This window comes from Aspergillus karnatakaensis, assembly GCF_047715665.1.
Source record: "Aspergillus karnatakaensis strain CBS 102800 unplaced genomic scaffold BJY04scaffold_30, whole genome shotgun sequence".
NCBI lineage: Eukaryota > Fungi > Ascomycota > Eurotiomycetes > Eurotiales > Aspergillaceae > Aspergillus > Aspergillus karnatakaensis.
In genome coordinates, this window is record NW_027395742.1 from 313,511 (window position 1) to 337,287 (window position 23,777).

The 23,777-nt window shown below is 50.2% G+C and overlaps 10 protein-coding genes across 10 annotated transcripts; 6 read left to right on the forward strand and 4 right to left on the reverse strand.

The window, feature by feature from the left end:
• Positions 1-721: 721 nt before the first annotated feature.
• On the forward strand, positions 722-2,016 carry BJY04DRAFT_79170 (uncharacterized protein). The gene is made up of 3 exons (XM_073721083.1): positions 722-1,055; positions 1,127-1,620; positions 1,671-2,016. The coding sequence occupies exons 2-3, from the start codon at positions 1,190-1,192 to the stop codon at positions 1,894-1,896; spliced, it is 657 nt and encodes a 218-aa protein (XP_073570308.1). The 5' UTR covers positions 722-1,055; positions 1,127-1,189; the 3' UTR covers positions 1,897-2,016.
• Positions 2,017-5,296: 3,280 nt separating this feature from the next.
• BJY04DRAFT_79044 (tyrosine protein kinase SWE1) lies at positions 5,297-9,023 on the forward strand. Its single transcript, XM_073721081.1, has 2 exons — positions 5,297-7,970; positions 8,024-9,023. The coding sequence occupies exons 1-2, from the start codon at positions 5,499-5,501 to the stop codon at positions 8,750-8,752; spliced, it is 3,201 nt and encodes a 1,066-aa protein (XP_073570309.1). The 5' UTR covers positions 5,297-5,498; the 3' UTR covers positions 8,753-9,023.
• Positions 9,024-9,702: 679 nt separating this feature from the next.
• Positions 9,703-11,683, reverse strand: BJY04DRAFT_191440 (hydrogen/calcium exchanger domain-containing protein). The gene is made up of 3 exons (XM_073711640.1): positions 10,683-11,683; positions 10,324-10,620; positions 9,703-10,261 (listed from the first exon to the last, which is right to left on the reverse strand). Exons 1-3 carry the CDS (start codon positions 11,468-11,470, stop codon positions 9,961-9,963), a joined length of 1,386 nt encoding a protein of 461 aa, XP_073570310.1. The 5' UTR covers positions 11,471-11,683; the 3' UTR covers positions 9,703-9,960.
• A 1,442-nt stretch (positions 11,684-13,125) lies between these two features.
• On the forward strand, positions 13,126-15,290 carry BJY04DRAFT_79223 (cystathionine beta-synthase CYS4). Its single transcript, XM_073721084.1, has 4 exons — positions 13,126-13,608; positions 13,662-13,696; positions 13,757-14,433; positions 14,498-15,290. The coding sequence occupies exons 1-4, from the start codon at positions 13,349-13,351 to the stop codon at positions 15,125-15,127; spliced, it is 1,602 nt and encodes a 533-aa protein (XP_073570311.1). The 5' UTR covers positions 13,126-13,348; the 3' UTR covers positions 15,128-15,290.
• Positions 15,291-15,304: 14 nt separating this feature from the next.
• Positions 15,305-16,729, reverse strand: BJY04DRAFT_79277 (signal recognition particle receptor subunit beta). Its single transcript, XM_073721086.1, has 2 exons — positions 16,288-16,729; positions 15,305-16,202 (listed from the first exon to the last, which is right to left on the reverse strand). The coding sequence occupies exons 1-2, from the start codon at positions 16,489-16,491 to the stop codon at positions 15,453-15,455; spliced, it is 954 nt and encodes a 317-aa protein (XP_073570312.1). The 5' UTR covers positions 16,492-16,729; the 3' UTR covers positions 15,305-15,452.
• A 124-nt stretch (positions 16,730-16,853) lies between these two features.
• Positions 16,854-17,654, forward strand: BJY04DRAFT_79226 (putative beta-1,6-glucan biosynthesis protein (Knh1)). Its single transcript, XM_073721085.1, has 2 exons — positions 16,854-17,391; positions 17,474-17,654. Exons 1-2 carry the CDS (start codon positions 16,969-16,971, stop codon positions 17,495-17,497), a joined length of 447 nt encoding a protein of 148 aa, XP_073570313.1. The 5' UTR covers positions 16,854-16,968; the 3' UTR covers positions 17,498-17,654.
• Positions 17,655-17,810: 156 nt separating this feature from the next.
• BJY04DRAFT_219240 (glutamate 5-kinase) lies at positions 17,811-19,287 on the reverse strand (the record flags this gene model as incomplete). Its single annotated transcript, XM_073716521.1, has 5 exons — positions 17,811-18,635; positions 18,689-18,784; positions 18,836-18,946; positions 19,003-19,190; positions 19,251-19,287. 5 exons carry the CDS (start codon positions 19,285-19,287, stop codon positions 17,811-17,813), a joined length of 1,257 nt encoding a protein of 418 aa, XP_073570314.1.
• Positions 19,288-19,389: 102 nt separating this feature from the next.
• On the forward strand, positions 19,390-20,524 carry BJY04DRAFT_191450 (mitochondrial inner membrane protease ATP23). The gene is made up of 3 exons (XM_073711641.1): positions 19,390-19,767; positions 19,842-20,101; positions 20,167-20,524. The coding sequence occupies exons 1-3, from the start codon at positions 19,434-19,436 to the stop codon at positions 20,392-20,394; spliced, it is 822 nt and encodes a 273-aa protein (XP_073570315.1). The 5' UTR covers positions 19,390-19,433; the 3' UTR covers positions 20,395-20,524.
• Positions 20,525-22,092, reverse strand: BJY04DRAFT_191453 (aurora family serine/threonine-protein kinase). The gene is made up of 3 exons (XM_073711642.1): positions 21,850-22,092; positions 20,838-21,797; positions 20,525-20,782 (listed from the first exon to the last, which is right to left on the reverse strand). Exons 1-3 carry the CDS (start codon positions 21,943-21,945, stop codon positions 20,648-20,650), a joined length of 1,191 nt encoding a protein of 396 aa, XP_073570316.1. The 5' UTR covers positions 21,946-22,092; the 3' UTR covers positions 20,525-20,647.
• A 146-nt stretch (positions 22,093-22,238) lies between these two features.
• On the forward strand, positions 22,239-23,777 carry BJY04DRAFT_79369 (TIP41 family protein). The gene is made up of 4 exons (XM_073721087.1): positions 22,239-22,694; positions 22,745-23,138; positions 23,201-23,422; positions 23,487-23,777. Exons 1-3 carry the CDS (start codon positions 22,360-22,362, stop codon positions 23,309-23,311), a joined length of 840 nt encoding a protein of 279 aa, XP_073570317.1. The 5' UTR covers positions 22,239-22,359; the 3' UTR covers positions 23,312-23,422; positions 23,487-23,777.

Below are 23,777 nucleotides of genomic sequence, written 5' to 3' on the forward strand. Positions count from 1 at the left end.
AAGATCTCTTGTCCTGGCTTTTCAGAGAGAGCCCCGCAGTCCAAGCACTCGGCCCTGCGCAGCAAGGTGAAGAAGGTGGGATGATGGACGCTAGATTAGATCCGCTTCTGCCCGATGTCGGGAATATTCAAACTAGTGGCTCAATACTACCAGGATGCAGACGATTATTTTCGCCTCTTATTCTTCAGAATATACCAGAGGTCATACAGCTCCTTGAGACTGAAGTTGTGGTATACCTTCGCAGATGGTGGAACTCACATGCTCGCAGAATCCCAAAACACTCCCACGTTCCATGCAGCCTCCTGCAAGTAACAGCGGGGTAACATCCATGGATCCATGAGTCCCTCGAGTTCCTTTTGGCTTCTATGCATGAGCCTATCCACGAACTTGCTGTGCCTTGTGGCAATCATTCCATCTCTACAGCAATGATGGATAAACAGCCTGATCCCCAGTATTGTCCCCGATCTATATCTACACAATGGCTACGGCATGCCTCTCAGTATAAATGCCGCTCTATACCAGGTTTAAGATCCTCACAAAGGCGCCCTTAACATACTTTCTGTTCCCCCACACCAAGATCGCATGAGAAGACGCGAATCCGAGACAACCTAGCCTCACAGTCTGGCTAGCTTCTTCTATTTTCTGAAAAAGAAAGCATCAGTGTCTACAACGAGGCGTTGACCAACGCAAGGGCCGTCCACCATACCAATCAGCATATCGCTATATAGCATAACCCACTAACAAAGTATCCTAACTCGAGAACTCTCTTCGAGTCTTCAACCCAGCATCCTAGTTACATTTATCCATAATCCCTGCCAGCGACATGGATCGTATATACATGGAGCGATCATGGATTGGGATAAAGCCTGGCCGATCAGCAACGGAAGCCAGGGTCTCTTGGAGTCAAAATTTGGCCCTTTACCTCGACTAGGTCTAGGGAGAAACGAGAATGTAAATTCGCATGCTTTGAAGCTAAGAAAGCTCTCGATATTGAAACTTACGCAAACTCATTTCTTTTCGGCGCTTGCCTCGCGTCTTCGTCCTTGTTCTCCCAGGTAGGTATCTACTCCGTTCTCCCACGCCAGTCCCTCATATGATCCCATCCCATACTGACTCCACATACAAGGCATTGTGTCCTCGTGGGAAATTTGTTTCCAATGAAAAGCAGCGTATATGCTTGGGATTATAAATGCCTGCGTCTTGGTTGGCTGCTGCGTATGCAGGCTCGCGAGGCCAAAGCTCCCTTGTGCTAGAACTAAATCCCACACCAACTTCATCCGTCTCAGCTATCACGATAGTTTTGGTCTGTCATGCTTATTACCATGACTTTCACTCGTCGAACAGCTTGGTCGAATGTGTTGGCGTGCTACCCACATGTGTTAGCACTCGAGGTCTGGTTGTGACGGAAGCCCTCCCCCGACCCCCAGTTAGGAAGACTCGGTTACTTGAGACTGTCATTCTTCTCGAGTTGAACTCACTTCCAGGACCCAAACATTCTAGCCATGTACACATCCCACGCGAATCCATGAACAAAGTCAATATAATTGTGCTACACAGACCGCACGCGCGGTGCTTCGAGGAGTTCAGGCCGTCCGGCCAGCTATGTGTTTCTGAGGCATCGTAAGTGCGTGTTATATTAGGCTCATCAGGTAAGTGCTTACCACCTTCAGGTATATGCAGGTGGGTTCTTCCTGTGTCGATGACTCGATTGACTCTGAGCCTAGTTTGATCCACACTTTATGCCGTGCACCGTGCACGATGCTATTTGGCCGTAGACTGCCTCCAAGTCCCTTCCAAGATTCAAACGACATTCATGGTTGCGTTTGCACGATGGCTTTTTGGGCAGTGCGCGTCGTGTGTAAACTTTCTTCAAGATCTGGCGTTGCTCAAGATTGAGTTTGGGAGGTCAAACTATCAGATTGAAGCATGTCCGTATGATTGCTGCAGGCGTCATTGTGTTCGTAGTGTGCCTATCTCTGATAGATAGATGACATTTCTATCGAGTCGCTTTGATGTCCTTCAAAGCCATCTGCTTTCGACGACGTCGTGGGCGATGGCTAGACAGCCTACAGCCTTCTGGAGGCAAATATCACTCTTTAGTCCCAAACCGAACCACTTGCTTCAATCTCCGAGCCTATGGAGACTGGGTTGAAGATATTACCGATGCGAGACTCTTGCCTTGTGGTACCGGGGTCACTAAGCACTTCAGGTCTGAACATCAAACAACGCCTAGTTCTCTTGCTGGCGACACCGAATAAATATATCTTGTGGATAGACCCTGCGTCTGACAGACTCGAGCCAACATTCAGTCGTTCCGCTCCCTCTCTTGGTGGGCATTATCTGGCAAATTTTGCTGACACGGATTTCATTGTGGACGCTGCGTCCTCCAGGTGTAGCATTCCTAGGCGAATGATGAAGCAGGCCCCGAACAGAGAATCAATACTAAGGAGCATCATGTCAAGACAAGAGATCAAGGGCAGCAGGTCTACCGAGACTTACATTCTGAAGTCAATTATTTCCCCCCTTGAGTGGGATGGGCGACCATGAAGACCTGAGCGCCCACAGGGTTCGCAATCTAGGGCTACTATTGCCTATCCGGCAAACCGGCCGGCCAACCCCCAGACAGGCAGCGTTATCGATACGGTGAAGATAAAACAGGGAAAATCAAGGCATGTCGCGCAGGGGGGTGTTGAAAATCCGACTATAGGTTGTATAGTGACCTGTCATATCCCTCTCGCGGTCGGTAACTGGCTGAAGATTAGATATCGGCCAACAAAACTGGGGAAGCAAACATGCGGTGTATCTTTGGGCTTAGATTGCTGTTCATGCAAGATTTGAAGCAAACTAGTTGAAGTATGCTTAATTGTGTAGTGGCTTTGCGTCGACACTGTGGTTGGAGGGGGGACGGTTAGTATCTGAGCGCACCCGTCATCAAGGTTCATTGCGTCTTCTTTCTTCCGCTAAAATCGGATCAAGGGTTGAAGGGTTCAGTTGATGATCTACTTCAGTATTGCGGTGAGGGTTTGGTCGATGTAGCAGAGTTGCGGTCTACAATATTGAACTTAGGGCTGAGCGAATATATATTCCAGCAGTCGTCAGGGACAACGGATTTTAGTGCTCTACACTCAACGGTCTCTACCACGACAAAGAGGCCGTTTCAAAGGAAGAAACGTCAGCAACGGAATATGTCATCGCTTCGGGCAATCGATTGATACCCAAAAACACCGGTGGTGATGTCTCTCTCGAAGCCCAAGACATCATGTTTGTGGAGAGGGCCAACCATCAGCCGTCGCGAAAGTGCCACTAGGTAAGTCCCCAGAATCAATGAAGATCCCGATCTGATTATCAAGGGATAGACAGAGCCAGTCGCGGTCGATTTGATGATGTCGATACTTTGGATACGTCAGACGAGGGAGATATGGACGTCACACGTGGATTGAGGGGTTTGTTGCTATCTCTACGCATCAGGGTGTGCTCTGTACTTTGTGCGGAGGATGCCGAAGCACAGGCGCAGCTTTGATCTCCAGAGTCCAGACAGAGTTTGATAATGTTGTGTTTCAGGTAAGTTGTTGGGAAGGTTCCAACCTAATCTGGGTGCAGCCAGGGACTCCTACTTCTGTGCGTTCTCCCTAATCTTAGGCGATGAAGCGAAGCCTCACTCTGAATTTTCAAGTGCTTGAGCTGACTCATTGTTTACTCGAAGTTACTAGGTAGTAGGTAGACGTACGCATCTTCAGGTACCAGCCTTAACGGTCTGAATTGCCACTCGGGTCGGCCCAAACTGGGGCATGATATCAGAGAATTGTGCAGGGTGGCAATTATGCTTGAGTCAGCAAGACATAAACAGCGCGAGCACGAATTATTGAGGCACATGCAAGGGAGGATCAGTGGGATCAGTGGAATCGGTGGAATCTGTGCCGGTGGAAGCCCCCGCGTCTGCTTATCGAGCATTATCGATACGCTTCCACCTCCTCCACCACCCGCGGGTGCACAGATGTCATTGTCACCACTTTGGGAGTGAGTACTGGAAGGACAGGATGAGAGAATCAGACAGCAGTAGCGAGAAGAAAGCCGCACATTCTAGATATCTGTAGAGAAATAGTAGTGTCTTGTAATGTCACGTATCGTACGATGTGGAGCGACGCGTGATGGCCCGCGCTAAACCGTTCTGGGGGGACATCAACAACAAACGACGCGACAGTTGCGCGTGAGAGAATAACATCAAACAGTCCCGCTCGAGGATTGGCCGCAGACGCCAGAACGACACAGAAGAGGCGAACTGCCGACTCGACCGACACTGTCCATGTCAGGCACAGACTGTCAGTCAACTTTTTCCCCAGCTCCCAAATTCCGTCGGACGACCCCATCGGCCCATCCACTGGTACCTACCTCACCTCTCCATATCTTTCGTGCTATTCCAACTGATTATTGCTCTTCATTTGAAGTCTAAAACAGGATTTCCCCTCCATCTCCCAGTCCCGTAAGGGAGATTCCTCGGTCGATTTTCTTCAGTGAGGGTTCGCCTCTGCATACCGCAACTTCCGCTCCATTAGCATCCGCAAAGCCACCCCCCTCGATCATCCGTTCGCTCATCCCTTTCTTCGCCATTCGGTATCTGTCGATTCATCTCGTCGCGTGGCTGTCTGGCCGGCTCTATTTTCTACTCGGAGTCAGCCTCAAACTATCAGCCCCTTGCGCTATCGTGGCCTGGCAAGCCCATCCACCTGGGTTTTAAAGAAAGGGAGACGGAAGGGAGACGCAGAGCTCTGCTGCTAGTTCTCCTACAATCAAATCAGAACACTGCTGACTGCATCCTCGGCCTGTCTCTTGCGCATCCGAACTGTCGCAGGTGCCGCAAGTGTTTGCCCTTGTCTTGGATTTGCGCATCGCTCTGCTTGCGCGCGCCTAACCTCCTTCCAGTCGCACCTGCACTTTCGCGTCGCGCCTGCTTGTTTTGACGCGGGTGTAGTCACCTGAAACATTCCCACTGCAGTTTCCGTTTCAGCCAGAGCGCTTCGAAAAGCAGACAGTGGTAAACAGACGTTGCGCTTCCCAGCGCGCATCCGGGTGATCGTGATCTCGCCGAGGGGCATCACTCCATCATCAAGAGTCTAGAGTCTAGAGTCGAGACTCGAAAGCGCATGGGAGCGTCATAAAGCGATCCTCTGGAATTCCCCAGCCGCTCAGCGCCCTTGTGATGTCAATTCATAGCACGCTTCGCCTTGTTTGCTTTCTTTGCTTTGGCACCATCGCTCGCACCCCTCTCTCTTAACCAAGCATTCCATCATCGCGTCGGATCTTACCACCCTCGACACCGGTTGGCTAGTCGCGTGGGGAAAATAAAGCCGTCATAGTTGACTTTGTTGTGACTCCTGCAGCTTGATGAGTTAAACTGCCACTCCACGACTTACTCCCAACACACCCAGCTCTCACCTTTGGCTCATACACTATCCGTTAAGACACACACACAACATCTTACCAACAAAGCTTCATCGACCATGGTTGCAACATTTTCACCGCACCGTGATGCGGGCGGCACTCTACACTTATCTTCACATTCCGGTATTCATCACATTGACGCCAACACTGCTATTCGACAACTCCGTCGATCGTTTTCCCGATCACCCTCCAAGAGCTCAAGTTTCTCGCTTTTAGCGTCACGAAATCATTCACCATCCAAGAGCTCATATGTATCTTCGCCACTCTCGCCATCGCGGAGATCCGCCCAGAGCAATTTTGTGCTCTTTCCCAGCTCGTCCCATCAATCACCATTCGCAATCCCGTATCCCCCAAGCGCCAAAATCTCACGCCCTCCTATGCGCCGCGCGCGGACGTCACCTCGAAGTCCAGTTAAGCGTGCTCTCAACGTCTCGACTGACCAAGGTAACTCGAAGCCCTTGCATGGCGTCTTCGCTACTCCTGGGTTAGAGAATACTTCTACTGTGCCAGGAATCAGCCTTTCCCCAGACGAGATGGGTGGCGGCGTTGATGCATGCTCGATTGACCCCAATGTATACGCAGAAGGCACGCCTTCTTCTCGTCCATTAGTATCCCGGATCGAAAAACGACGAAGTGGAACATTTGGTTCATATCAAGTTGTCAGCCCCTTGAAACGAAGCGACGGTATCATGAATCTAGACCGGGCTTCAAGGGGAAGTCCTTCAGCAAAGCGACGAAGTGTGCACGCTGCCAATCTCTCGGGCGAATTTAGCATTTTCGACAGCGAAAATGCATCGTACACGCCAGATGACCCGAAAACAGCAGACCTCGATCTTGAGAAGGACGCAATTTTCTTCCCAAACACGACCACGCCACCTTTCAGCCCCTTCGCTACTGTCCCTAGGCGCACGTCTTCTCTACGGCGGTCAACCTTGCAGCAGCGTCAAAGCGACCGGTCATTGTTTTCTCGTGCTAGAGCGATGGGAGACCAGGAGGGCTCAGATATTAGCACTCCTCTCACCGTCCGCTCGCGCCCAGCTCTGGACAGCAACACCTTTCAACCAAACCGGGAGAGTATCTTTTCTCCGCGGCCGGCGCAACCTTCATTGTTCTCAAGCACGAATGTAGCACATTCTCGGCCTACGGCTCACCCTCTATCTCGGACAATTACTCAATCATCCTCAAGCTCCAGCCTCATTGAGGACTCTCCTACCCATGAGCCTGTGCAGAGGCATGATCAGCCTAGAGCGACCTTCAATTTTTCTAGATCACTACCGGCAGGCGCAACGAGGCCGACCGCTGCGCGCCATCTCACCCGTGAGGATTCGACATCGTCGAACGACTCGTTCGCAACGCCAGAGAACTACAAGCTCGTCAAACCACTTCCAGCCGCTTTCATGTCCACTGGTCTCATTTCGAAGAAGAACCGCAATGCTGATGATCCCCAAAGCATGCTGGGTCTCAGTAAGAACATGCCTGATACGCCGTGCAAACGGCCTGTCAATCTTTTCACTACTAGTCAGAGGTCCGAACCTGAAGAACCGCTCGGAAAGTCGATTATCAGCAAGCCCATGGATATGCCCCCTCCCTCTCCATTCAATCCACAAAGCTCGCGTCCTAAGGCGGGTCCCTTTGGGCGAGGCATGGGCATCTTCGGCAACACCTTCAACAGAGGCGATCTTTCCCGACGAGGTAGTTTTGCAAGCATAGACGGCGACGACACCCTACAAACTCAATCGCCCTCTAACCGGCACGATAGTCAACCTCTTAGCGAATCAGATTTCCCTCCAACACCCACCAAACAGACTTTTTTCCCTTCTCGAACATATCCTCCTACTGCATCGCAAATCGCTTCCCTCGAGAGACTGTCTGAGGCGAGGAACACAAATTCTAGTCCTCTACATGACAGATTTCAACGTGGCTCACCACGTACCCCACAAGAACACTTCTTGCCCCCCGACCCCAGTGGTCTTACTATATCTGCACCTAATGATCGGCAATCTGTTCAAGCAGACTTCAATTCATTCAACCTTCCCGCAACTCCCACGGGCCCACGCGACTCTTTTATCGGTAAAAGGCCCAGTCTGCCTCTGAACATTCACCATGCTCCAGATGTGGACCCTGTCCTGACTTCTCGATTCGAACATGTTGAACTCGTTGGCACAGGAGAGTTCTCCCAGGTCTTTCGTGTAGCACAGCCAAACGAGATGTCCTTGTCGTCCATATTCTCGACAACCCCAAGATCACCCAAAACACTTCCTGAGCAGATTTGGGCGGTCAAGAAAGCGAAGCAGCCCTATACTGGGCTGAAGGATCGCGAGCGCCGCATTCGAGAGGTTGATGCTCTGAAGGCCCTCACGAACTCGGACCATATCATATCCTTCACCGACAGCTGGGAGGACAACGGACATCTTTACATTCAGACAGAGTACTGTGAAGAAGGCAGTCTAGATGTCTTTCTCACTCAGGTTGGACTCAAAGCTAGGCTCGACGATTTCCGGATCTGGAAGATCTTGCTCGAGCTATCTATAGTAAGCACTCCTTGACTTTCATTCATCCAGCAAAGGTATACTAATCTACGAAGGGCTTGAAACATATCCATGACTCCGGCTTCATTCACCTCGATCTGAAACCGGCTAATATACTGGTCACATTCGAGGGTGTTCTGAAGATCGCAGACTTTGGCATGGCAACTCGTTGGCCAGCCGAAGAGGGAATCGAAGGAGAAGGTGACCGTGAATATATCGGCCCAGAAATCTTGATGGGACGATATGACAAGCCAGCAGACATCTTTTCCTTAGGTCTGATTATGTTCGAGATTGCGGGCAATGTCGAACTTCCAGACAACGGTCTTTCATGGCAGAAGCTCCGGAACGGGGACATGAGTGACGTCCCGAGCTTGACATGGAGTTCCGAGACCACTGTTTTCCGCGATGCCTCTGGAAACCCCGTTTCAGAGGAGCCATCATTTGAGGAGCTCTGTGCCTCGGATTTCGGCGACGATGACTTCTGCACGCCTAGCTTCCTCGGAGGCAGTCACGAGCGGAAGCCAATGCCTTTCACTCGCAGCAGCGAGCTCTCAGACCCCCCCAGTTTTATGATGGACGCTGGGCACGAGCAGTCTTTGGACAAGCTCGTCCGGTGGATGATTTCACCTGAGCCGCAAGACCGGCCTACTGCTGAGCATATCCTTGAATCGTATGGGGTTCAATTTGTCTCATCTAGGCGGCGGGCAGGCGCCACTGTCTATGAGGGCAACTGGGGCCCTGCTGACGATGTTCTCGCGGAAGATGCCGAAATGATCGATGTTTAACTGGTACGACCTGTCATATTATTGCATTTGGACGGAGTTGGTGATTTTTCGGATTCCCCTACGGTACCATCTAACGACGGCGTTCATGCGGCCATTACGGACTTTTAATGTTCATTGCTGGGGCCACCACAGCGACCTGACTGGTCAGGGCAGTCATGAGCGGAAGAGCTATGCAGCGTCTCTGCTCTTGCTTGCGGCGAACCCTCCCATCTTGGCTATTTCCGACCACCTTTAGTGCTTTCTAGCAGCACAGGTTATAACGCTCATTACTATTTCTTTTGTTACTGTATCAACAATCAGCCTCGATGTTTGGGTTTCTCATCCGCTGTGTATCAATAACACCTGCGTGGTTGGATCCCTGCACTTTCTTCAGAGACGCATGCCCTGTCTCTCTTGCACTCATGGGGTTCTTTCTTCCTATCTTGAAGTAAGGTATCTTCGATGATGTATCAAGATTTTCTTTTTTTCTTTCGTGTTTCCTTTGTTGGAGTATCTGGAGCACTCTTCTGTTGTTTTCCTGGGGCACCTTTGGGCGTTTTAGCATGGGGTCTCTTTTTTATACTCTTATCTTTCTACTCGCACATGTGTCTCGCAGATCTCGTTCGGCTGTAATATTTTTCTTTGAAGCTGTTGTTCCTTTCCTATATGACCTTGATGGACACGGATCAGGAAGGAGGTGGTCAAGCGGGCTTGAATCGGAGATGTTTGTACTTAGACTATTGAATCAATGCGACCATGTCTGGACGCTAAGATCTTCTCTCATACACTCTGTATGTTTTGGAACTGTATTCCGTAGCGCTCAACTATCGACTTAGATCTAAGATCAAGCGAACGGATAAATATATAAACCTGTTGCCATGTACACAATAAAGCAGATATACAACTCAATATACGATGATGGCAGCATTCGGGCGAGCTGAGGGGGGATCGTGTTATTTGAGCATGATATGGGCTGGCTAGAACAGGAAGGTGCACTTAGCAGATAGCTAAATTAAAAACTCTATACTCTGGGCTTCTATATAAGGTGAGGAAAAAAGAGCATTTTCGCGAAACACAAGGCAAATCCCCTCGCAATGCATCAAACTCCAGAGATAACAACGCCATATGCACCTCTCATAGTCACAAAAGGCAGGTTGAATATACAAACTCCCATCCTATTCACCCTCTCAACCCAGTCTCGACCACCACCACCACCAGGTCAAGCGTGATCAGTGAGCCGCTTCAGCCCCCTCAACCTCAATATTCGGATAATACCACGTCGTCACGGCAATAATGATATAAACAAGCACGCAGAGTCCGCCCTCGAGGTAATTTGATTTCCCGTCGCGTAGAAAGTTCCCCACGACCAAGATCGAGAGGACGACAAGGACGATCATGAAGATCTCGAAGTTCAGGCTGACGTCTTTGGAGAGGCACCAGCCGACGATTACGGCGAGGGGCGCGTTAAGCAGTGCGGTTTGGATTGAGGGGCCGAGGCAGTGGAAGAGGGCGAAGTTGATTTGGTTGTCCCTGTACGTTGTGGTTGGCTTGGTGGATGGAATGGGAATTTTCAAAGTGGGGGGGATACGAACCATGCTTCATCGATAGCTGTTAGATGCTCTGCAGCCTTTTCGACGACGGGGACGAGGATAAGGCCCATGAAATTGTCGGGGACACCGCGTTCGTGCACGATGTAGTGGATTTCCTGCACGAGGAAGACGGCAGACATGCAGACGAAGGTAAGGGAGATGGCGATTGCGATGAGGCTTTCTGTGAGGGTGAGCTTTGCGCGGTGGCGCTCCTTTTCGCGGTCCTCGTCGCGGTTTTCGTCGATCTCGAGAATCTCGTCGAAAATGGTGTGGTGGCTGTGGAGGTTGTAGAAGAGGTACCTAGGTTGAGCGTGAGAAAGTGCTCGCGGCATGCGGAGACGGTTCGGCGCAGGTAAGCTTACATGAGAAAGGCTGCTAGCAGAATGATAGCGGTGGCTCGACTGATTTTCAAGGTCGAATCGGCGATGACTTCGGCAGTAGCGGAGGTTGCTGTACTGCCGCTGCTTAGGGCCGCGTAAAAGGCGCTTGGAATCAACAGGCCAAACCCTGCAACGAGTAAAAGGCCTGAGCCAACTTCACTAACGGCCTCGTGGAACATCTGATCCTCACGGCCGAGACCTCCAAAGAAGAAGCATAGGCCCAAGCAGAGTAGCAGGTTCGCCAAAATCGATCCCAGGATGGCGGCTTGAATGACGGGTATCAGGTCGCCACCGTTATCGTTGTGAATCAGCACCATAAAAAGCACAATCTCCACAACCGAGCTCAGAGTCGTCTCGAGAAGAACGCCGAATACCTTGGGTAACTTTTTGGCGAGCTCGGCGCCTGCAAATCCGAGGAGGTTGGCGGCTGGGACCATTGCGATATAGTTAAGGGCAAATACCCAGACGTGGAGATCTGGTCGAGCGAAGTGCATAACGATAGCGGCAGGCACAAAGGGCCATAGAATATTAACGATCATGGAAAGGGTGCAAGTGCTCTTAAAGCAGACCCTCAGGAACAAGAGGGGATGGATTCCGCTCCGCCCACTCTGTCCGGCAGTGTGGATTCGAAAGAAATTTGGGCGTCGGCCATGGGCCTTCTCATCTTGATGTGTGGGAAGCATGGTGCCGCCTGGACGATCAAAGTCGGACATCAGGAGGCTCTCGTTGTTGTCTTGGATAGATGAAGGGAGACTCTCCACGCGTGCCATTACGTAGGGCCGTCCGAGGGTTATCGAGTTATATACTCGCGTTGAACGAAAACAAAGAGAGTGAGATCTCAAGGTTCACGTTTCACAAGAGGAAAGACAATCGCTGGCTCTTAATAAAAATACACTCAGACAAGCTGCAACATAACATATGAGGTTCTTCTCAGCACGGCGAGAAGGTGAGAGTGAGAGTGAGAGTGAGAGTGAGAGTGAGAGATCGCTGCGGCAGCTGAAAATGAAATGACGGTACTGTTGCACAGTTCAGAAGTCGAAGAGAACTCAAGGGTCGATCTCAAGGGCCGAAGGGTCAAATAAGAATCCTAACGCGGGCCCGGGGACGGTTGGTCTCAGACCTAAACGGTGAGCTGGCAGAGTGGGCTCAAGTGGCTCAGTAGGGAGCTTCCAGGACTAAACTTATTATTATTCTTCTCGACACGAAAAGTGAGAGTCAAGAGTCGTTTAGCTGGATTTGGTACTCGCCAATTAGATTCTCCCGAAGTCATCCTCAAACTTCATTGGGTTGGGTCAGTAGCTATTGACGATTCAAGATATTGATGGGCGTCTTGGACACCTTGGCTCAAGATCTTGAAACGACTTGGCTCAACGGGTCAAGGCTCGGCTGCGGGCTGGCACGTTCCTGTTCGTCAGTGGCTGCAAAGGGAGCGCGTGTTTGGCTCATTTTTCCCTTATTTAGATTGTCCCTTCGTTGACCACGGTAATAGATGATCATCGCCCTGGGCGAGGATGCATACACGTTGCAGCAATGTATCGCAGACACAGTAAGGCGACCACAGTCTCACCGAGATGATGTTTTCTTTTTCCAGCTGACGATGATCCCCTATCTCGCTTTCCATGGACTAGGAGACGCATTCTCCTTTTCCAGAGTATGGGTTCTAGAGAGTACACTAGTTAAGCACAGCCACAGCGGAGTACTGTACCACTGGATGGAGATCCAGGGTGCGAGACGGGTTTTCGACAGAAATCTGTCCAGTAAAGTTGAAATGTTTATTTTGCAACTTCAAATTGAGCCCTCATTTCGGCGCAGCAACTTTGAGACTAATAATGTTGAGAATCGCGCCCTCGGTTGGAAAACATCTCAAGTATTGTGACGTCGGACAAACAAGGTGAGATGTCCCAAGAGCAGAGCGGTGCCCCTATCTACGTATTATTCGCTGTACACACTGCATGGGCCTAGACGGATTATTCCAACCATCGAGAGAACAACCTTATAATGGATGTCATGAACTACGATTCTTGTCCTCGAACCCTCCTGGTTTGCGGCGCATGCCCAGTTATCTGGACTCTCTGATTTCACGAATTCACGGTCGGGCCATCGCTTCTGGGCAGATGCGCAGTGCAGTTTGTGTTAATGGATCCCACGTCGCTGGTCTTTTTTCTTTCGTTCTGTTTCTCTCTTTTTTCGAAACATGGTGATATCAGCATGCATGAAGGCCTTCTTCCGAAGCACCTTCGCCTGCCTCTTTCACCTGCAATGAAGATGGCCCATTTTGAGCGAATATGCGACTAGTCGTGTCGCTTCTGCAGCCTTGGGGGCTGTTGCAGTTTTCGGTCTCGATGAGCTGCTCATATTATGACGGCCAGCGTCATCATTCTTGATCCCGTGAATCTTTACCTACGGGGCCTACTCTATAGTATTCCGAATGGGGACTAGTCAGGTCGACATCAGATGGCGGCGGAATGGCGAGCCCTGAAGTGGCGTGCGGTTAGATTCGGCCGCGGAGGGGCTTCTGTTTCCGTCATGTCATGGCATTCGAACTTTTCTCGCTTCTCACAAGGTTGCAATTTTTCTGTCAACTTCTGCTTTAAGCTGCGCAAACTCCTCAACTTTCCGAAGCAGCAAGATCTCGACGTCAACACACGATGTCCTCAAAAACAACGCCCGCCATCCCTCCGGTGGCCCTCGATGCTATCACCCAGCACATCGGCAACACCCCGCTTGTGAGGCTGAACAGGATAACACAAAGCTTGGGTATCGAAGCTACGGTATATGCAAAGCTTGAATACTTCAATGCGGGTGGCAGTGTCAAGGATCGCATAGCTTTACGCATGATTGAGGAGGCCGAACGGTCAGGGCGCATCAAGCCGGGGGACACTTTGATTGAACCTACCAGCGGTAACACGTAGGTCTTTTTGGCCCTCAAAGCTCAAAATATACTTTCTAACTTGGCTCCAGTGGTATTGGTTTGGCGCTTGTGGGAGCTGTCAAGGGTAGGCCAGGGCCATCAGCTGTTTTTGGATCGCTCAATCGCTGACGGAATTTGAATGTAGGCTACAAGACTATCATCACTCTTCCGGAAAAGATGTCCGCCGAGAAGGTTTCCGTCCTACGAGCCCTCAATGCGACCATCATCCGTACGCCCAATGAAGCTGCTTACGACTCGCCTGAATCCCACATTGGCGTTGCGAAGCGTCTCGAGAGGGAGCTACCAAACGCGCACATTCTGGATCAGTACGGCAACGTGAACAACCCCTTGGCTCATGAACTTGGCACAGCGGAAGAGATCTGGACTCAAACAAAGGGCGAAATCAAGGCGATTGTTGCTGGCGCAGGTACCGGCGGCACAATCACTGGGCTTTCTCGTGGTCTCAAGAAGCACAATCCCAACATTCAAGTGATTGCTGCGGATCCTCAGGGATCGATTCTGGCCCTGCCCGCGGCACTGAATGAGGAGCACGCCAACGAGCCATACAAGGTCGAAGGTATAGGTTATGACTTCATTCCCGAGGTGCTGGATCAGCATGCCGTCGACAAGTGGTACAAGACTGACGATAAAGAGTCATTCAAGTATTCTCGCCGCTTAATTGCCGAGGAGGGTCTACTTGTTGGTGGAAGCAGTGGAAGTGCGGTCGCAGCCCTGGTGCAGGCCGCGAAAGATTACAAGTTCACTAAGGATGACGTTGTCGTTGTTGTCCTGCCCGACAGTATCAGAAGTTACCTCACCAAGGTAAATAATCTAGCTTACCACCGAAACTTCACCTTCATCGACTTTTTGCTAATTGCCATTACAGTTCGCTGACGACGACTGGCTCGCCGCAAATGACCTCCTCCCCTCAATGCCAACGGATGTTACCGTTGAATCTTCAGATAAGCAATCGCAAGGACAAGATGACGCTTTTGCCGATTCAAAGGTCAGCGCACTACGCCTGAAGCCTGTCACAACAGTCCATTCCAATATTCCCTGCGAAACCGCTATTGAGGTCATGCGCGATAGAGGTTTCGACCAACTTCCTGTCCTGGCGCCCTCCGGCAAGAAGCTCGTCGGTTTAGTCACCCTCGGAAACGTCCTCAGCCGATTAACGCACAACCGCGCAACCGGCAAGAGCCCTGTTTCAGACGTCATGTTTGATTTCCGCACCATCCCCGAGGTTGTAACCGATCCCAGAGACATGGGACTTGCCAGCTTCAAGCCCGATCAAAATGGACGGGAGGTTCCCAAGCCTCAGATCAGGAACCGCAAGTTCGTCGAAATCACGCTCGATACGCCTCTGAGTGTCTTGAACCGCTTCTTTGAGTGGAACAGTGCTGCCGTTGTTACGGAGAAGGACGAGAGTGGGACCTTGAGGCCTGTCGCTATTGTCACAAAGGTCGATCTTCTTACTTGGATGCTCCACCACAAGAAGAATGGCGCGGCAAAATAGAATGGGCTGGGATAGACAAACGATCATCATCTGTCTCTCATTACTTGTTTATGGCGATTATTGGCATCGCATTTCCTCGTTTGCTTTGCGCTCTCCAGAGATAGAGTCATACATGGGGTTCAACACTACCAATCGGTTGGCAAACGGAGTTATCAGGATGCAATGCTTCAACATATGGGTTTAGACTACTATTTTATAATGAGTGATGATCCGCAACTTGCATATGACCAATTTGATAGATTTTCGCTCATATGTATGGTATACATAACAACCTGGGATCCCGGGGACTCAAACAGTAGAGATTTCAGAGAACATCACTACCCCCTTATAGGCATTGACCGATCCATTCTTCCCATCTGCGCACACCGGCTCCGACTTCATCACCCTCATCACCCTTGATAGCTCCACCGACGACCTCAACATCCACGCCAATCTCGGCTTCAAAGGCCTTGAAGTTGAAGGTATCCTTCAGATCGTAGCTGCCCAGGATATCATCCTCCCCTTCACCCTCACCGGCATCAGCGCTGGCATCCATAAGCCCCTTACTCTTCGACTTGCGAATCCTATCAATTTCCGCCTCTAGCTTCTCACGCACGGATCCTGGAGGAAGCGCCGTGAAAAGGTCCTGCTTATTCGCAGCAATGAGAACGGGGATTTCCGCCGCAGCCTTCGCCGAGGACTTGCCCCGCCCGAGGGCGCGCTTTTGGAGAATCAGGAGCACATCGTAGAGGTATGAGGCTGCGTCTCTCAAAGTCTCCGTCTCTGAGAGAGCTGCGGTGTCGACCATAAAGAGGATACCGCGCAGTTTCGTACCAGTCTCTTTCGAGTTGGACATTGATTGGAGCTCGGAGAGACCGTGGGCTCCTCGTAGCTTCCCATGGCCGGGGGTGTCCTTGACGCGGTACTTGATCGGATTACGGTGGCCTTCTTTTAAGGTGGGATCATTGACAGAGCGGTATTTATTTGATGCAATGGGAACGGAAACGGGTAGGCGGACTGTGGAGAGGGTCGAAGTTTGGGATGTGTGTGTGGCTTGTGATTTCGGCTTTGCGGCGAAGGAGGACTTGGATTCGAGCTGTCCAGGGCGACTTGTTAGCTGGATTATACAATGCGAGTCCGGACGCTTCTCGAGTAGTCAGTAGTGTCGTAGTTAGACATACCAGAGTCAGGAGAGCAGTTTTACCTGCCCCGCTAGGTCCAAGAAGCAGGAAATTGCTTGAAGGCGGAGAGGCGACTGTTCGGTAGAAGACAATATGCAGCAGAATGGGGACACCAAACGTAATTAGCACCGCGATGGCGATACCTAGAGGGCTACCTTCGAGTAGCTTGGTAGCTACTGCTTCGAATAGTTCCCACTTGGTCATTTTGAGTGATGCGCCGTTCGCTGAAAGAGAATGGTCAGCACCGGTCGACAGGGGTCAGATATAAAAAGACAGGAGGAACGCCGGGATCCCAACAATCAAACAGTCATTATTGTTGAGGGATTGCTTATTTGCCGCTCAAATCCCGGAGCTGGCAGCCCTAAAGGTGGTGGTGGAGCTTGTTTTCCGGTCCCCAAGTGGTCACGCCACCTCGAGCATCACCTTTTGTACCTTATTTTCAAGGCTTAAAATATGCTGCCTTGATGCCTCATTCCACAGGCGCACAATTTCTCTGCATGCCTCAAGCTTCGAAGGGGGGGACGACAGGGGGGAAGTGGTGCAAATGTAAATAATCAAGCTCTTTGGCTCAATTTGCCTACTCAAATACTCAGTTCAAGTTCATCGATTAAGCTACGTTCTTACCACCAACCCTTTCCGACTCCTGTTTACTCTCCTACCCGAACTATATAAAACCTCACCATGCGATTCGACTATACACTCACAGCATCCATTATCCTCACTCTAACATCGAGCGTCCTTGCAACCAGCGAATCCCTAGCTACGGACGCCTATACAGCCCTTAGAGCTCGCGATGTCGTCACAGCAACCTGGCAAGATTCAGGCTCGTTCTCGCTCGAGCCAAACCCTAAAGAGGACGATCGCGTGCGGGCTAAAAAAAGAAAGGTTGTAGACCCCTACACAGTGCCATACCCTCTGCAAACCGGCCCAACAAGATATGCCCCTATGGCGAAGAAGCCGGGGGCTGCAATTGCCACGACGTCGCCAACTCCTCAGTTCCCAGCCAGCCCGTATAAGATCGCGACGGAGTATCTGAAACCAGGGACCGTGGAGACGACGCTGACTGAGACCGCTACCTTGGCGAAGACTATGATCGAGAACACTGTACGTAAATTCGCACCCTGACTTCTTCAAGTCCTGTTTCCGCACACTCGAGCACATGGCATGGACTGACAGGCAATTCTAGGCCACTCCCGCACCAAACCCTTAGGCTGTACGGATGAAGAGATCGAATTGACAAGGTACTCGCGCGCAAATGCAGTTCGGGTGCAAATTGATGGTTTGGAACTTTTGACAAACCTAATGCTTCATGTATTCTTATACTTGAGTGTCCTCCAATCTTATGTCCAAGTCTTAATCTATATACAAGAAAATGAGCAAGGCGCATCTAAGAGAGAGAAAAAATAAAACGTGAGAAAGGTAATATAGTGGTGGAAGGGTGGTATCTTCGCTTTTCGCATGAATATATAGCAGTCATCTTTCATGAGCAGGGCGTGATGTAGGCATAACGATGTTGCCGTCATCTATCTAGGAACATGCTCGTCGGCTTCGAAGAATGAAATGTTGTCTCGCAGAGCAACATATTCACTATCCGCATATCCAAGTAAGGTGTGTATGTGAGTACTCCGATGGCCCTTGATTCGGGCTATCTCAAGACTACCATAGTTGACCAGGGCGCGCCCAACCTCCTTGGGTTCCTGGCCAGAATGAAGGAATTCGCCGTTCAAAGCATCAGGTGATATCTTCTCAACAACAACCAATCGAACTGCCTCTTGCTGCCCGAAATGGCCATCCACGTCCACAATGCCTGCTGGAAGGAGGCTTGCCTTTTTCTGCAGGGCAGCATAAGCGCCCTGGTCGATGTAGAGAGTGCCATGAGGAGTCAGTCCGTGAAGTAGCCAGAATGAGCGTGATTGAATGGGCGTTTCTGATGGGAGGAACCGAGTATGCAAAGGTGGTTTCGATATTGTGGATTCTAAGGAAGAGCTTTCCGCATCCGTAGCATCGCCTGGTGTTTCTTTCAGAGCTTGCAGGTACCTCACGATCTCGTGTATATTTCCAGGTTTCGAGCTCTTGGTGATGATTGTCGTAACTCCTGCGCTGGTTCCCAGCCTCGCAGCCGTAATCTTCGTACTCATGCCACCGGTTCCAAGTGATGAACCAGCAGATGACACATCCGCTTCTAGCGATGAGATGTCTGAGACCACTTCGATTGGCTGGGCATCAGGGTTTGTCCGAGGGTTTGCGGTGTACAGACAGTCAACATCTGTCATCAGAAAGAGGTAGTCCGCCCTGACCATGGCAGCCGTAATAGCTGATAAGGTATCATTGTCGCCAAATTTGATTTCCTGAGAAGGGCGATTAGCAAGCGCACAACATTATCAAGAACAACAGTAATCACCGAGACGGCTAGAGTGTCATTCTCATTGACAATCGGGATTACCCCCATGTCAAACAGCTGCGAGAAGGTATTTTGAGCGTTCAGATATTGTGTACGCTGCCATGATCAGTGATGACTCAAAGACCCAGATACTTCGCGAAAGCTTACATCGGCGATGTCGTTGCGGGTTAAGAGGATCTGGGCCACTGGCAAACGAAGATGCGAAAACAGGCCATCCCATAAACTCATCAGGCGGCATTGACCAACAGCTGCTAGAGCCTATGCAGCTCATGGTTAGCCAAGCAGAGGGATATCCACCTCTTGGTTAATCATACCTGTATGCGCGGCAAATATGTCGGCCGTTCGTCCACATCCATTCTCCGTAGCCCGACGCCAACAGCACCCGAAGAGACCAAGACAACATTATGACCATCACGGTGGAGTTTAGCCGCTGTTTCAACAATGAGGGTAAGGATCGATAAAATGGGCTCATGTGTGTTCTCATCAACTATAGAACTTGTGCCTGTTCGTGAAACAACCTGTTAGTGTTCCCCGATTGTGCTCAAAAGGACGATCCCCGCACCTAGTTTGATGACGACAGTAAGACGCCCAGAAACCATTGTAATCGCAAAGCCAGATGCCTTTGATGAGGGCCGCAGTACTCTCTACTACAGATAACGGTCGAGTAAGAATAAACCTCTCTCGTTTGAACCCTTAGTTCTTGTTTTACTTGACTCATTCCTCGCGATATTGATTTCTTTCTGCCATGGGACACCGCCAAGTAAAATGCGGAGAGCTTCGCCGAAGTCCGCTCTCGACCCGAAGATCAACTGTTAAGAACGACTATACATATTTGTTCAAGAACAACATGTCAGATCCTCAATCATCGAACGCTACGCCACCGGCTCCTCAGAAAGATGACACCGTCAGCTTCCAGTCGGGAGATGATACTTTCACGCATTGGCGCAACATCTTCAACATCCTCATGGGCAAGATGTCGGACGAAGGAATAGAGCAATTTCGTGTTGCGCGAGATCTCCGCAATGAGGCGGAAGACTGCAAGCGCTGCGAAGATCAGAGAGATTATTTGTTTCAATTCAGTGAGCTCGCAAGATCTTTTTTTGCCTCGGGCCAAACATGAGAGACCATTGGCTTATGAGTATATAATTTCTAGGTCCGGTCATCCGCCATCTAAGTGATAATATTCGGCAACTAGGCGGCAATCTCTCAAGTCATAATGTATATTGCCGTCGGTGTACGAGTCGCAAAGCCGGAGGGTTTGATCCTGAGTATGGCATTCTTCTTTGCGCAAATGAAATGAAAGATCAAGGACATTTGGAGGATACAATGGCCCACGAAATGGTCCATGCGTACGACCACCTAAGGTTCAAAGTCAACTGGACCGACAATCTCAGGCATGCAGCTTGCTCGGAGGTAAGGATAGAAAGCTTTCATGATCTTGAAACCTGCAGGCTTGGAGATGCTAATCATGCATATAGATCCGAGCGAGCTCACTAAGCGGAGAATGTCGATGGGCCCGGGAATTTTTCCGTCGCGGGCAATGGAAACTTACACAGCAACACCAAGAATGTGTTCGACGAAGAGCCATTCTGTCAGTACAAGCACGGCCGACATGCCAAGACAAGGCCCACGCCGAGAAGGTTGTAAACGAAGTTTGGGACAGCTGCTTTAGGGATACCCGGCCATTCGACGAGATATATCGATGATACCTTTCCCCGCAACTTATAGACTCTCCTCTGGGTGTTTGATTATGGCGTCCAGGGCTCATAAATGTATTATAGTGTATCATATTCGGGGCGCCAATAAGATGACAGACACTGTATCCGAAGCGGCTCATGCTGAAAGAACATAACTGTGATGGAAACCAATCACTACCCAACTCCTTATACCGAACTCCACGAAAGAAAAAGAATTGAAAAGAAACAGATAACACCGAACCCCTCGCTATGCGTATGCACATCATGCTTTGCCAGTCTTCGACGAACCTGAACTCCTCTTGATTGTTCGGTCATCTATGGCACAATGCTTGATAATCCAAGGGTGTTTTTGGATTTCATCAAGCGTAATTCGCTTCTCAGGGTCAAGCACAAGCAGCTGATGATATAAATTAATGATGGAATAAGAGTTGATGAGTATCGTCGTCACTTACCCTCTTGATCAAATCCCGAGCCTCAGGGCTCACAAAGGATGGAACTTGCATGTCTGCTCGAGCAATCCTCTTCTGCGTCTGGACTGGTGTGTCTTCAAACGGCGCTTCTCCAACAAGGAATTCGTAGGTCAACACACCCAAGCTCCACAAGTCAACCTTTTCACTGTAGAAGTTGTCCTGTGACCCGGGCTTGAGCATCTCTGGTGGCAAATAATCGAGCGTTCCGCACATCGTTTGCCGTCGGTTGTTTGGTGCATGGACACTCCATCCGAAATCACTGATTTTGATTTCGCCATGAATGCCAACCAGGATATTCTCTGGTTTGATGTCACGATGCATAACGTGTTTCTTGTGGAGATACTTTAGAGCGGAGGTCATCTGCGCGATGTATTGAGCAGCCTTCCATTCGGGAAATCGGTGCTCCTTCCGAAGGTGCTTGTACAGCTCACCTCGACCGGCGAACTCTAGGATAAGGAAGATCCGCTTGCTGTCCTGGAAGTGGCCGTAGAGTCGAAGCACATTCGGATGACGCAAATTGCTTTGGATTTCGATCTCCCGCCTGACCTGCTTCTGGACTCCACCCTGCTGCAGCTCAGACTTGTGCAGAACCTTGAGCGCGCACACAAAACCGGACGACCGTTCTTTTGCAAGATACACTCGGCCGAATTTTCCTTTGCCAAGCGGCTTTCCAATCTCGAACATCCCAAGGTGTAGCTTCCTAGGTGACTGCTCATGAAGTGGCGATGTTGAGTGGCGCTCCTCTCCGTTCTCGTCGAGGTTGCGTAGCGAGGAGGGATTCTGGGTGCCTTTTCCGGGCGATGGAGGTACATTCATAGCATTTACTTTGTTCTCGTTTGTGTTCTGCAAGGCCAGCTTAAGCAGATTTGACCGATTGGCGCCGCTTGTCAGCTGTCCTGTAACCCCCAGCCCGGAAAGGGACACAGCGGTAGACAGGGAACTCTGTTCCGCAGTATTAGCAGGAAGCTCAATTTGTGCGACGCATCCGCTATACCTTGTGCTTAGTGTATCCGGCACCCTTGTTCCCATATCCACCATCATCCTTAACGGACAAATGCTCAAAACGAGCTTCCAAGGTCTTGGTCGCCATGAGTGCGAATGAAGATAGAGCTAAGGAGCAAAGGAGAAAGAGAAGCAGATAAGACAGGGCGAATTATGGTAAAGTGTATCCTAAGCAAGCATTATTGAGCCCTCAAGAAAGCAGTGTAATTGAATTTGTTGTTGAAGATGTCGGTTGTCGCTGTGAAAAGAATTCAAGATTCAAAGAGGACTGCTGGGGGTGTTTATGGTAGCTTGGCTTAGGGCCGTCACCATGGTAACACCGCGTCGGACCAGGCCTTTCTCCGGCCACCGCGGGGTATTGGATGCCACTCTCCGCACCGCATCACGATACAAGACAAGACCCGTTTTTGATACTCGAAGATACAGGGACTACTGCACGCCAGAATTTTGCGCTTGAGCCTGCGACCCGATACTTCTACCCGTCTCTGCCACTAAGGGAGATATGACCACTCATAGCAGCACAGCTCCTGTGCCCACCGCGGGGGATGCGGCCGCCGTGTCGCCTACCTCGCAAAGACCCAATACAATTAATGTCAAAGGCTTCACAATATCGACACAAAAACTTCCAATCCTCAAAGCTGAGCCTATCGATGCAATGACGAGAGCTCTTGGCATCGCTCCACCAGAAATGATTTTCGGCGACAACTTCGTTTCGATCGTACACCAGAAGAGTGGATGGGGAATCAACTTCAATGCGTTCGACGCCTTAGACCTTGTCGACAAGACAGGCGAGTCTATGCTCAAGGTTGCGTACTCGAAAGAGTGGCAAAAAAGCAGGCAAGTTTACATTTCTTTCGTGTCTGATTCCGACCGCTAATCGACCATAGAGAGACTACTCACGAAGGTATTAAAGAAGTCGTGAAACCATTTGACTGGTCCTATAGCACAGATTACAAAGGCTCAATTTTGTCTACGCAAGGCCATGACTTTGAAGAAACCTCAAATCCCATACCGATCGAACTGCTCAAACGCCCTGATCCTATACTCTTCTTTGATGAAGTTATCCTGTACGAAGATGAACTAGCCGACAACGGGATCGCTATGCTATCATGCAAAATTCGTGTTATGCCTGGCAGACTCTTGCTCCTCTCTAGGTTCTTCATGAGATTAGACAACGTTATATTCCGGCTTCGCGATACAAGGGTATATGTCGATTTCGACAAGTTGGAAGTCATCAGGGAGTACCAGTCCAAAGAATGTGACTATGAGGTCGTCCGACAGGTTGGTTACGCTTGACTCGGAGGTCTTGGTGAAATTCAAATTTGAGGGCTAACGTGTCATAGAAATTGGCCCATTCAAGAGACGATATACCTGCCATCATGAGAGATCCCAATAGGCTCTCTGAACTCCTTCCTATCGTTGATAAGCGCCTGGAACGAGTTATTCTTGGATGAAAACCCAATTTGCAGAGCTTTCGATCACTTAATCTGCGGCATGAAGTCAAGAAGGGCCACATTATGACTTGAGGGCACTCAGAAAGGGCTTCTATTTTGAACCTCTCTGCTGTAACAATACCAAAATCCATATCATCCAGATGGCGCTAATTTTGATTCTATTCACGCTATCTAGCGCAGCATATACAGCTTATTCAGGCCTTACCGGCGCCTCGGCCATGTGCGGCTGAATATCCCGCCATGCCAGCACTGCAGCAAGTGCAGTGCAACCCAGTATACCCTAGGTATCCTCTCAAATAAGATGGGCGCGGGGTTCCCTCATGATATATAGCAAAAAGTCAAATGCCATGCCTTGACACAATGGACGGTCAAACAATCCTTGGAAACTCGATTTCCATCCTTTCTATAGCTCCGCCATCAACCAATCAGAACCAGCCTTAGTGCACATCACCCATGACAATAGCAA

Coding starts and splice junctions, on each gene's coding strand:
- BJY04DRAFT_191453 (XM_073711642.1), bottom strand. CDS start 21,945: ATGGCGACCAAGACCTTGGAAGCTCGTTTTGAGCATTTGTCCGTTAAG. Junction 21,798..21,849: donor CCGGATACACTAAGCACAAG/GTATAGCGGATG, acceptor ACTGCGGAACAG/AGTTCCCTGTCTACCGCTGT. Junction 20,783..20,837: donor CTCGGGATTTGATCAAGAGG/GTAAGTGACGAC, acceptor TTATATCATCAG/CTGCTTGTGCTTGACCCTGA.
- BJY04DRAFT_191450 (XM_073711641.1), top strand. CDS start 19,434: ATGGGACACCGCCAAGTAAAATGCGGAGAGCTTCGCCGAAGTCCGCTC. Junction 19,768..19,841: donor AGATTATTTGTTTCAATTCA/GTGAGCTCGCAA, acceptor TATAATTTCTAG/GTCCGGTCATCCGCCATCTA. Junction 20,102..20,166: donor GGCATGCAGCTTGCTCGGAG/GTAAGGATAGAA, acceptor TCATGCATATAG/ATCCGAGCGAGCTCACTAAG.
- BJY04DRAFT_79369 (XM_073721087.1), top strand. CDS start 22,360: ATGACCACTCATAGCAGCACAGCTCCTGTGCCCACCGCGGGGGATGCG. Junction 22,695..22,744: donor AAAGAGTGGCAAAAAAGCAG/GCAAGTTTACAT, acceptor AATCGACCATAG/AGAGACTACTCACGAAGGTA. Junction 23,139..23,200: donor ACTATGAGGTCGTCCGACAG/GTTGGTTACGCT, acceptor AACGTGTCATAG/AAATTGGCCCATTCAAGAGA.
- BJY04DRAFT_79223 (XM_073721084.1), top strand. CDS start 13,349: ATGTCCTCAAAAACAACGCCCGCCATCCCTCCGGTGGCCCTCGATGCT. Junction 13,609..13,661: donor GAACCTACCAGCGGTAACAC/GTAGGTCTTTTT, acceptor ACTTGGCTCCAG/TGGTATTGGTTTGGCGCTTG. Junction 13,697..13,756: donor GCTTGTGGGAGCTGTCAAGG/GTAGGCCAGGGC, acceptor ATTTGAATGTAG/GCTACAAGACTATCATCACT.
- BJY04DRAFT_79277 (XM_073721086.1), bottom strand. CDS start 16,491: ATGACCAAGTGGGAACTATTCGAAGCAGTAGCTACCAAGCTACTCGAA. Junction 16,203..16,287: donor AAACTGCTCTCCTGACTCTG/GTATGTCTAACT, acceptor CGCCCTGGACAG/CTCGAATCCAAGTCCTCCTT.
- BJY04DRAFT_79226 (XM_073721085.1), top strand. CDS start 16,969: ATGCGATTCGACTATACACTCACAGCATCCATTATCCTCACTCTAACA. Junction 17,392..17,473: donor AGACTATGATCGAGAACACT/GTACGTAAATTC, acceptor AGGCAATTCTAG/GCCACTCCCGCACCAAACCC.
- BJY04DRAFT_79170 (XM_073721083.1), top strand. CDS start 1,190: ATGCCTGCGTCTTGGTTGGCTGCTGCGTATGCAGGCTCGCGAGGCCAA. Junction 1,621..1,670: donor CTATGTGTTTCTGAGGCATC/GTAAGTGCGTGT, acceptor TACCACCTTCAG/GTATATGCAGGTGGGTTCTT.
- BJY04DRAFT_191440 (XM_073711640.1), bottom strand. CDS start 11,470: ATGGCACGCGTGGAGAGTCTCCCTTCATCTATCCAAGACAACAACGAG. Junction 10,621..10,682: donor CTGCTAGCAGCCTTTCTCAT/GTAAGCTTACCT, acceptor CGCTCAACCTAG/GTACCTCTTCTACAACCTCC. Junction 10,262..10,323: donor ACAGCTATCGATGAAGCATG/GTTCGTATCCCC, acceptor CACAACGTACAG/GGACAACCAAATCAACTTCG.
- BJY04DRAFT_79044 (XM_073721081.1), top strand. CDS start 5,499: ATGGTTGCAACATTTTCACCGCACCGTGATGCGGGCGGCACTCTACAC. Junction 7,971..8,023: donor TCTTGCTCGAGCTATCTATA/GTAAGCACTCCT, acceptor TAATCTACGAAG/GGCTTGAAACATATCCATGA.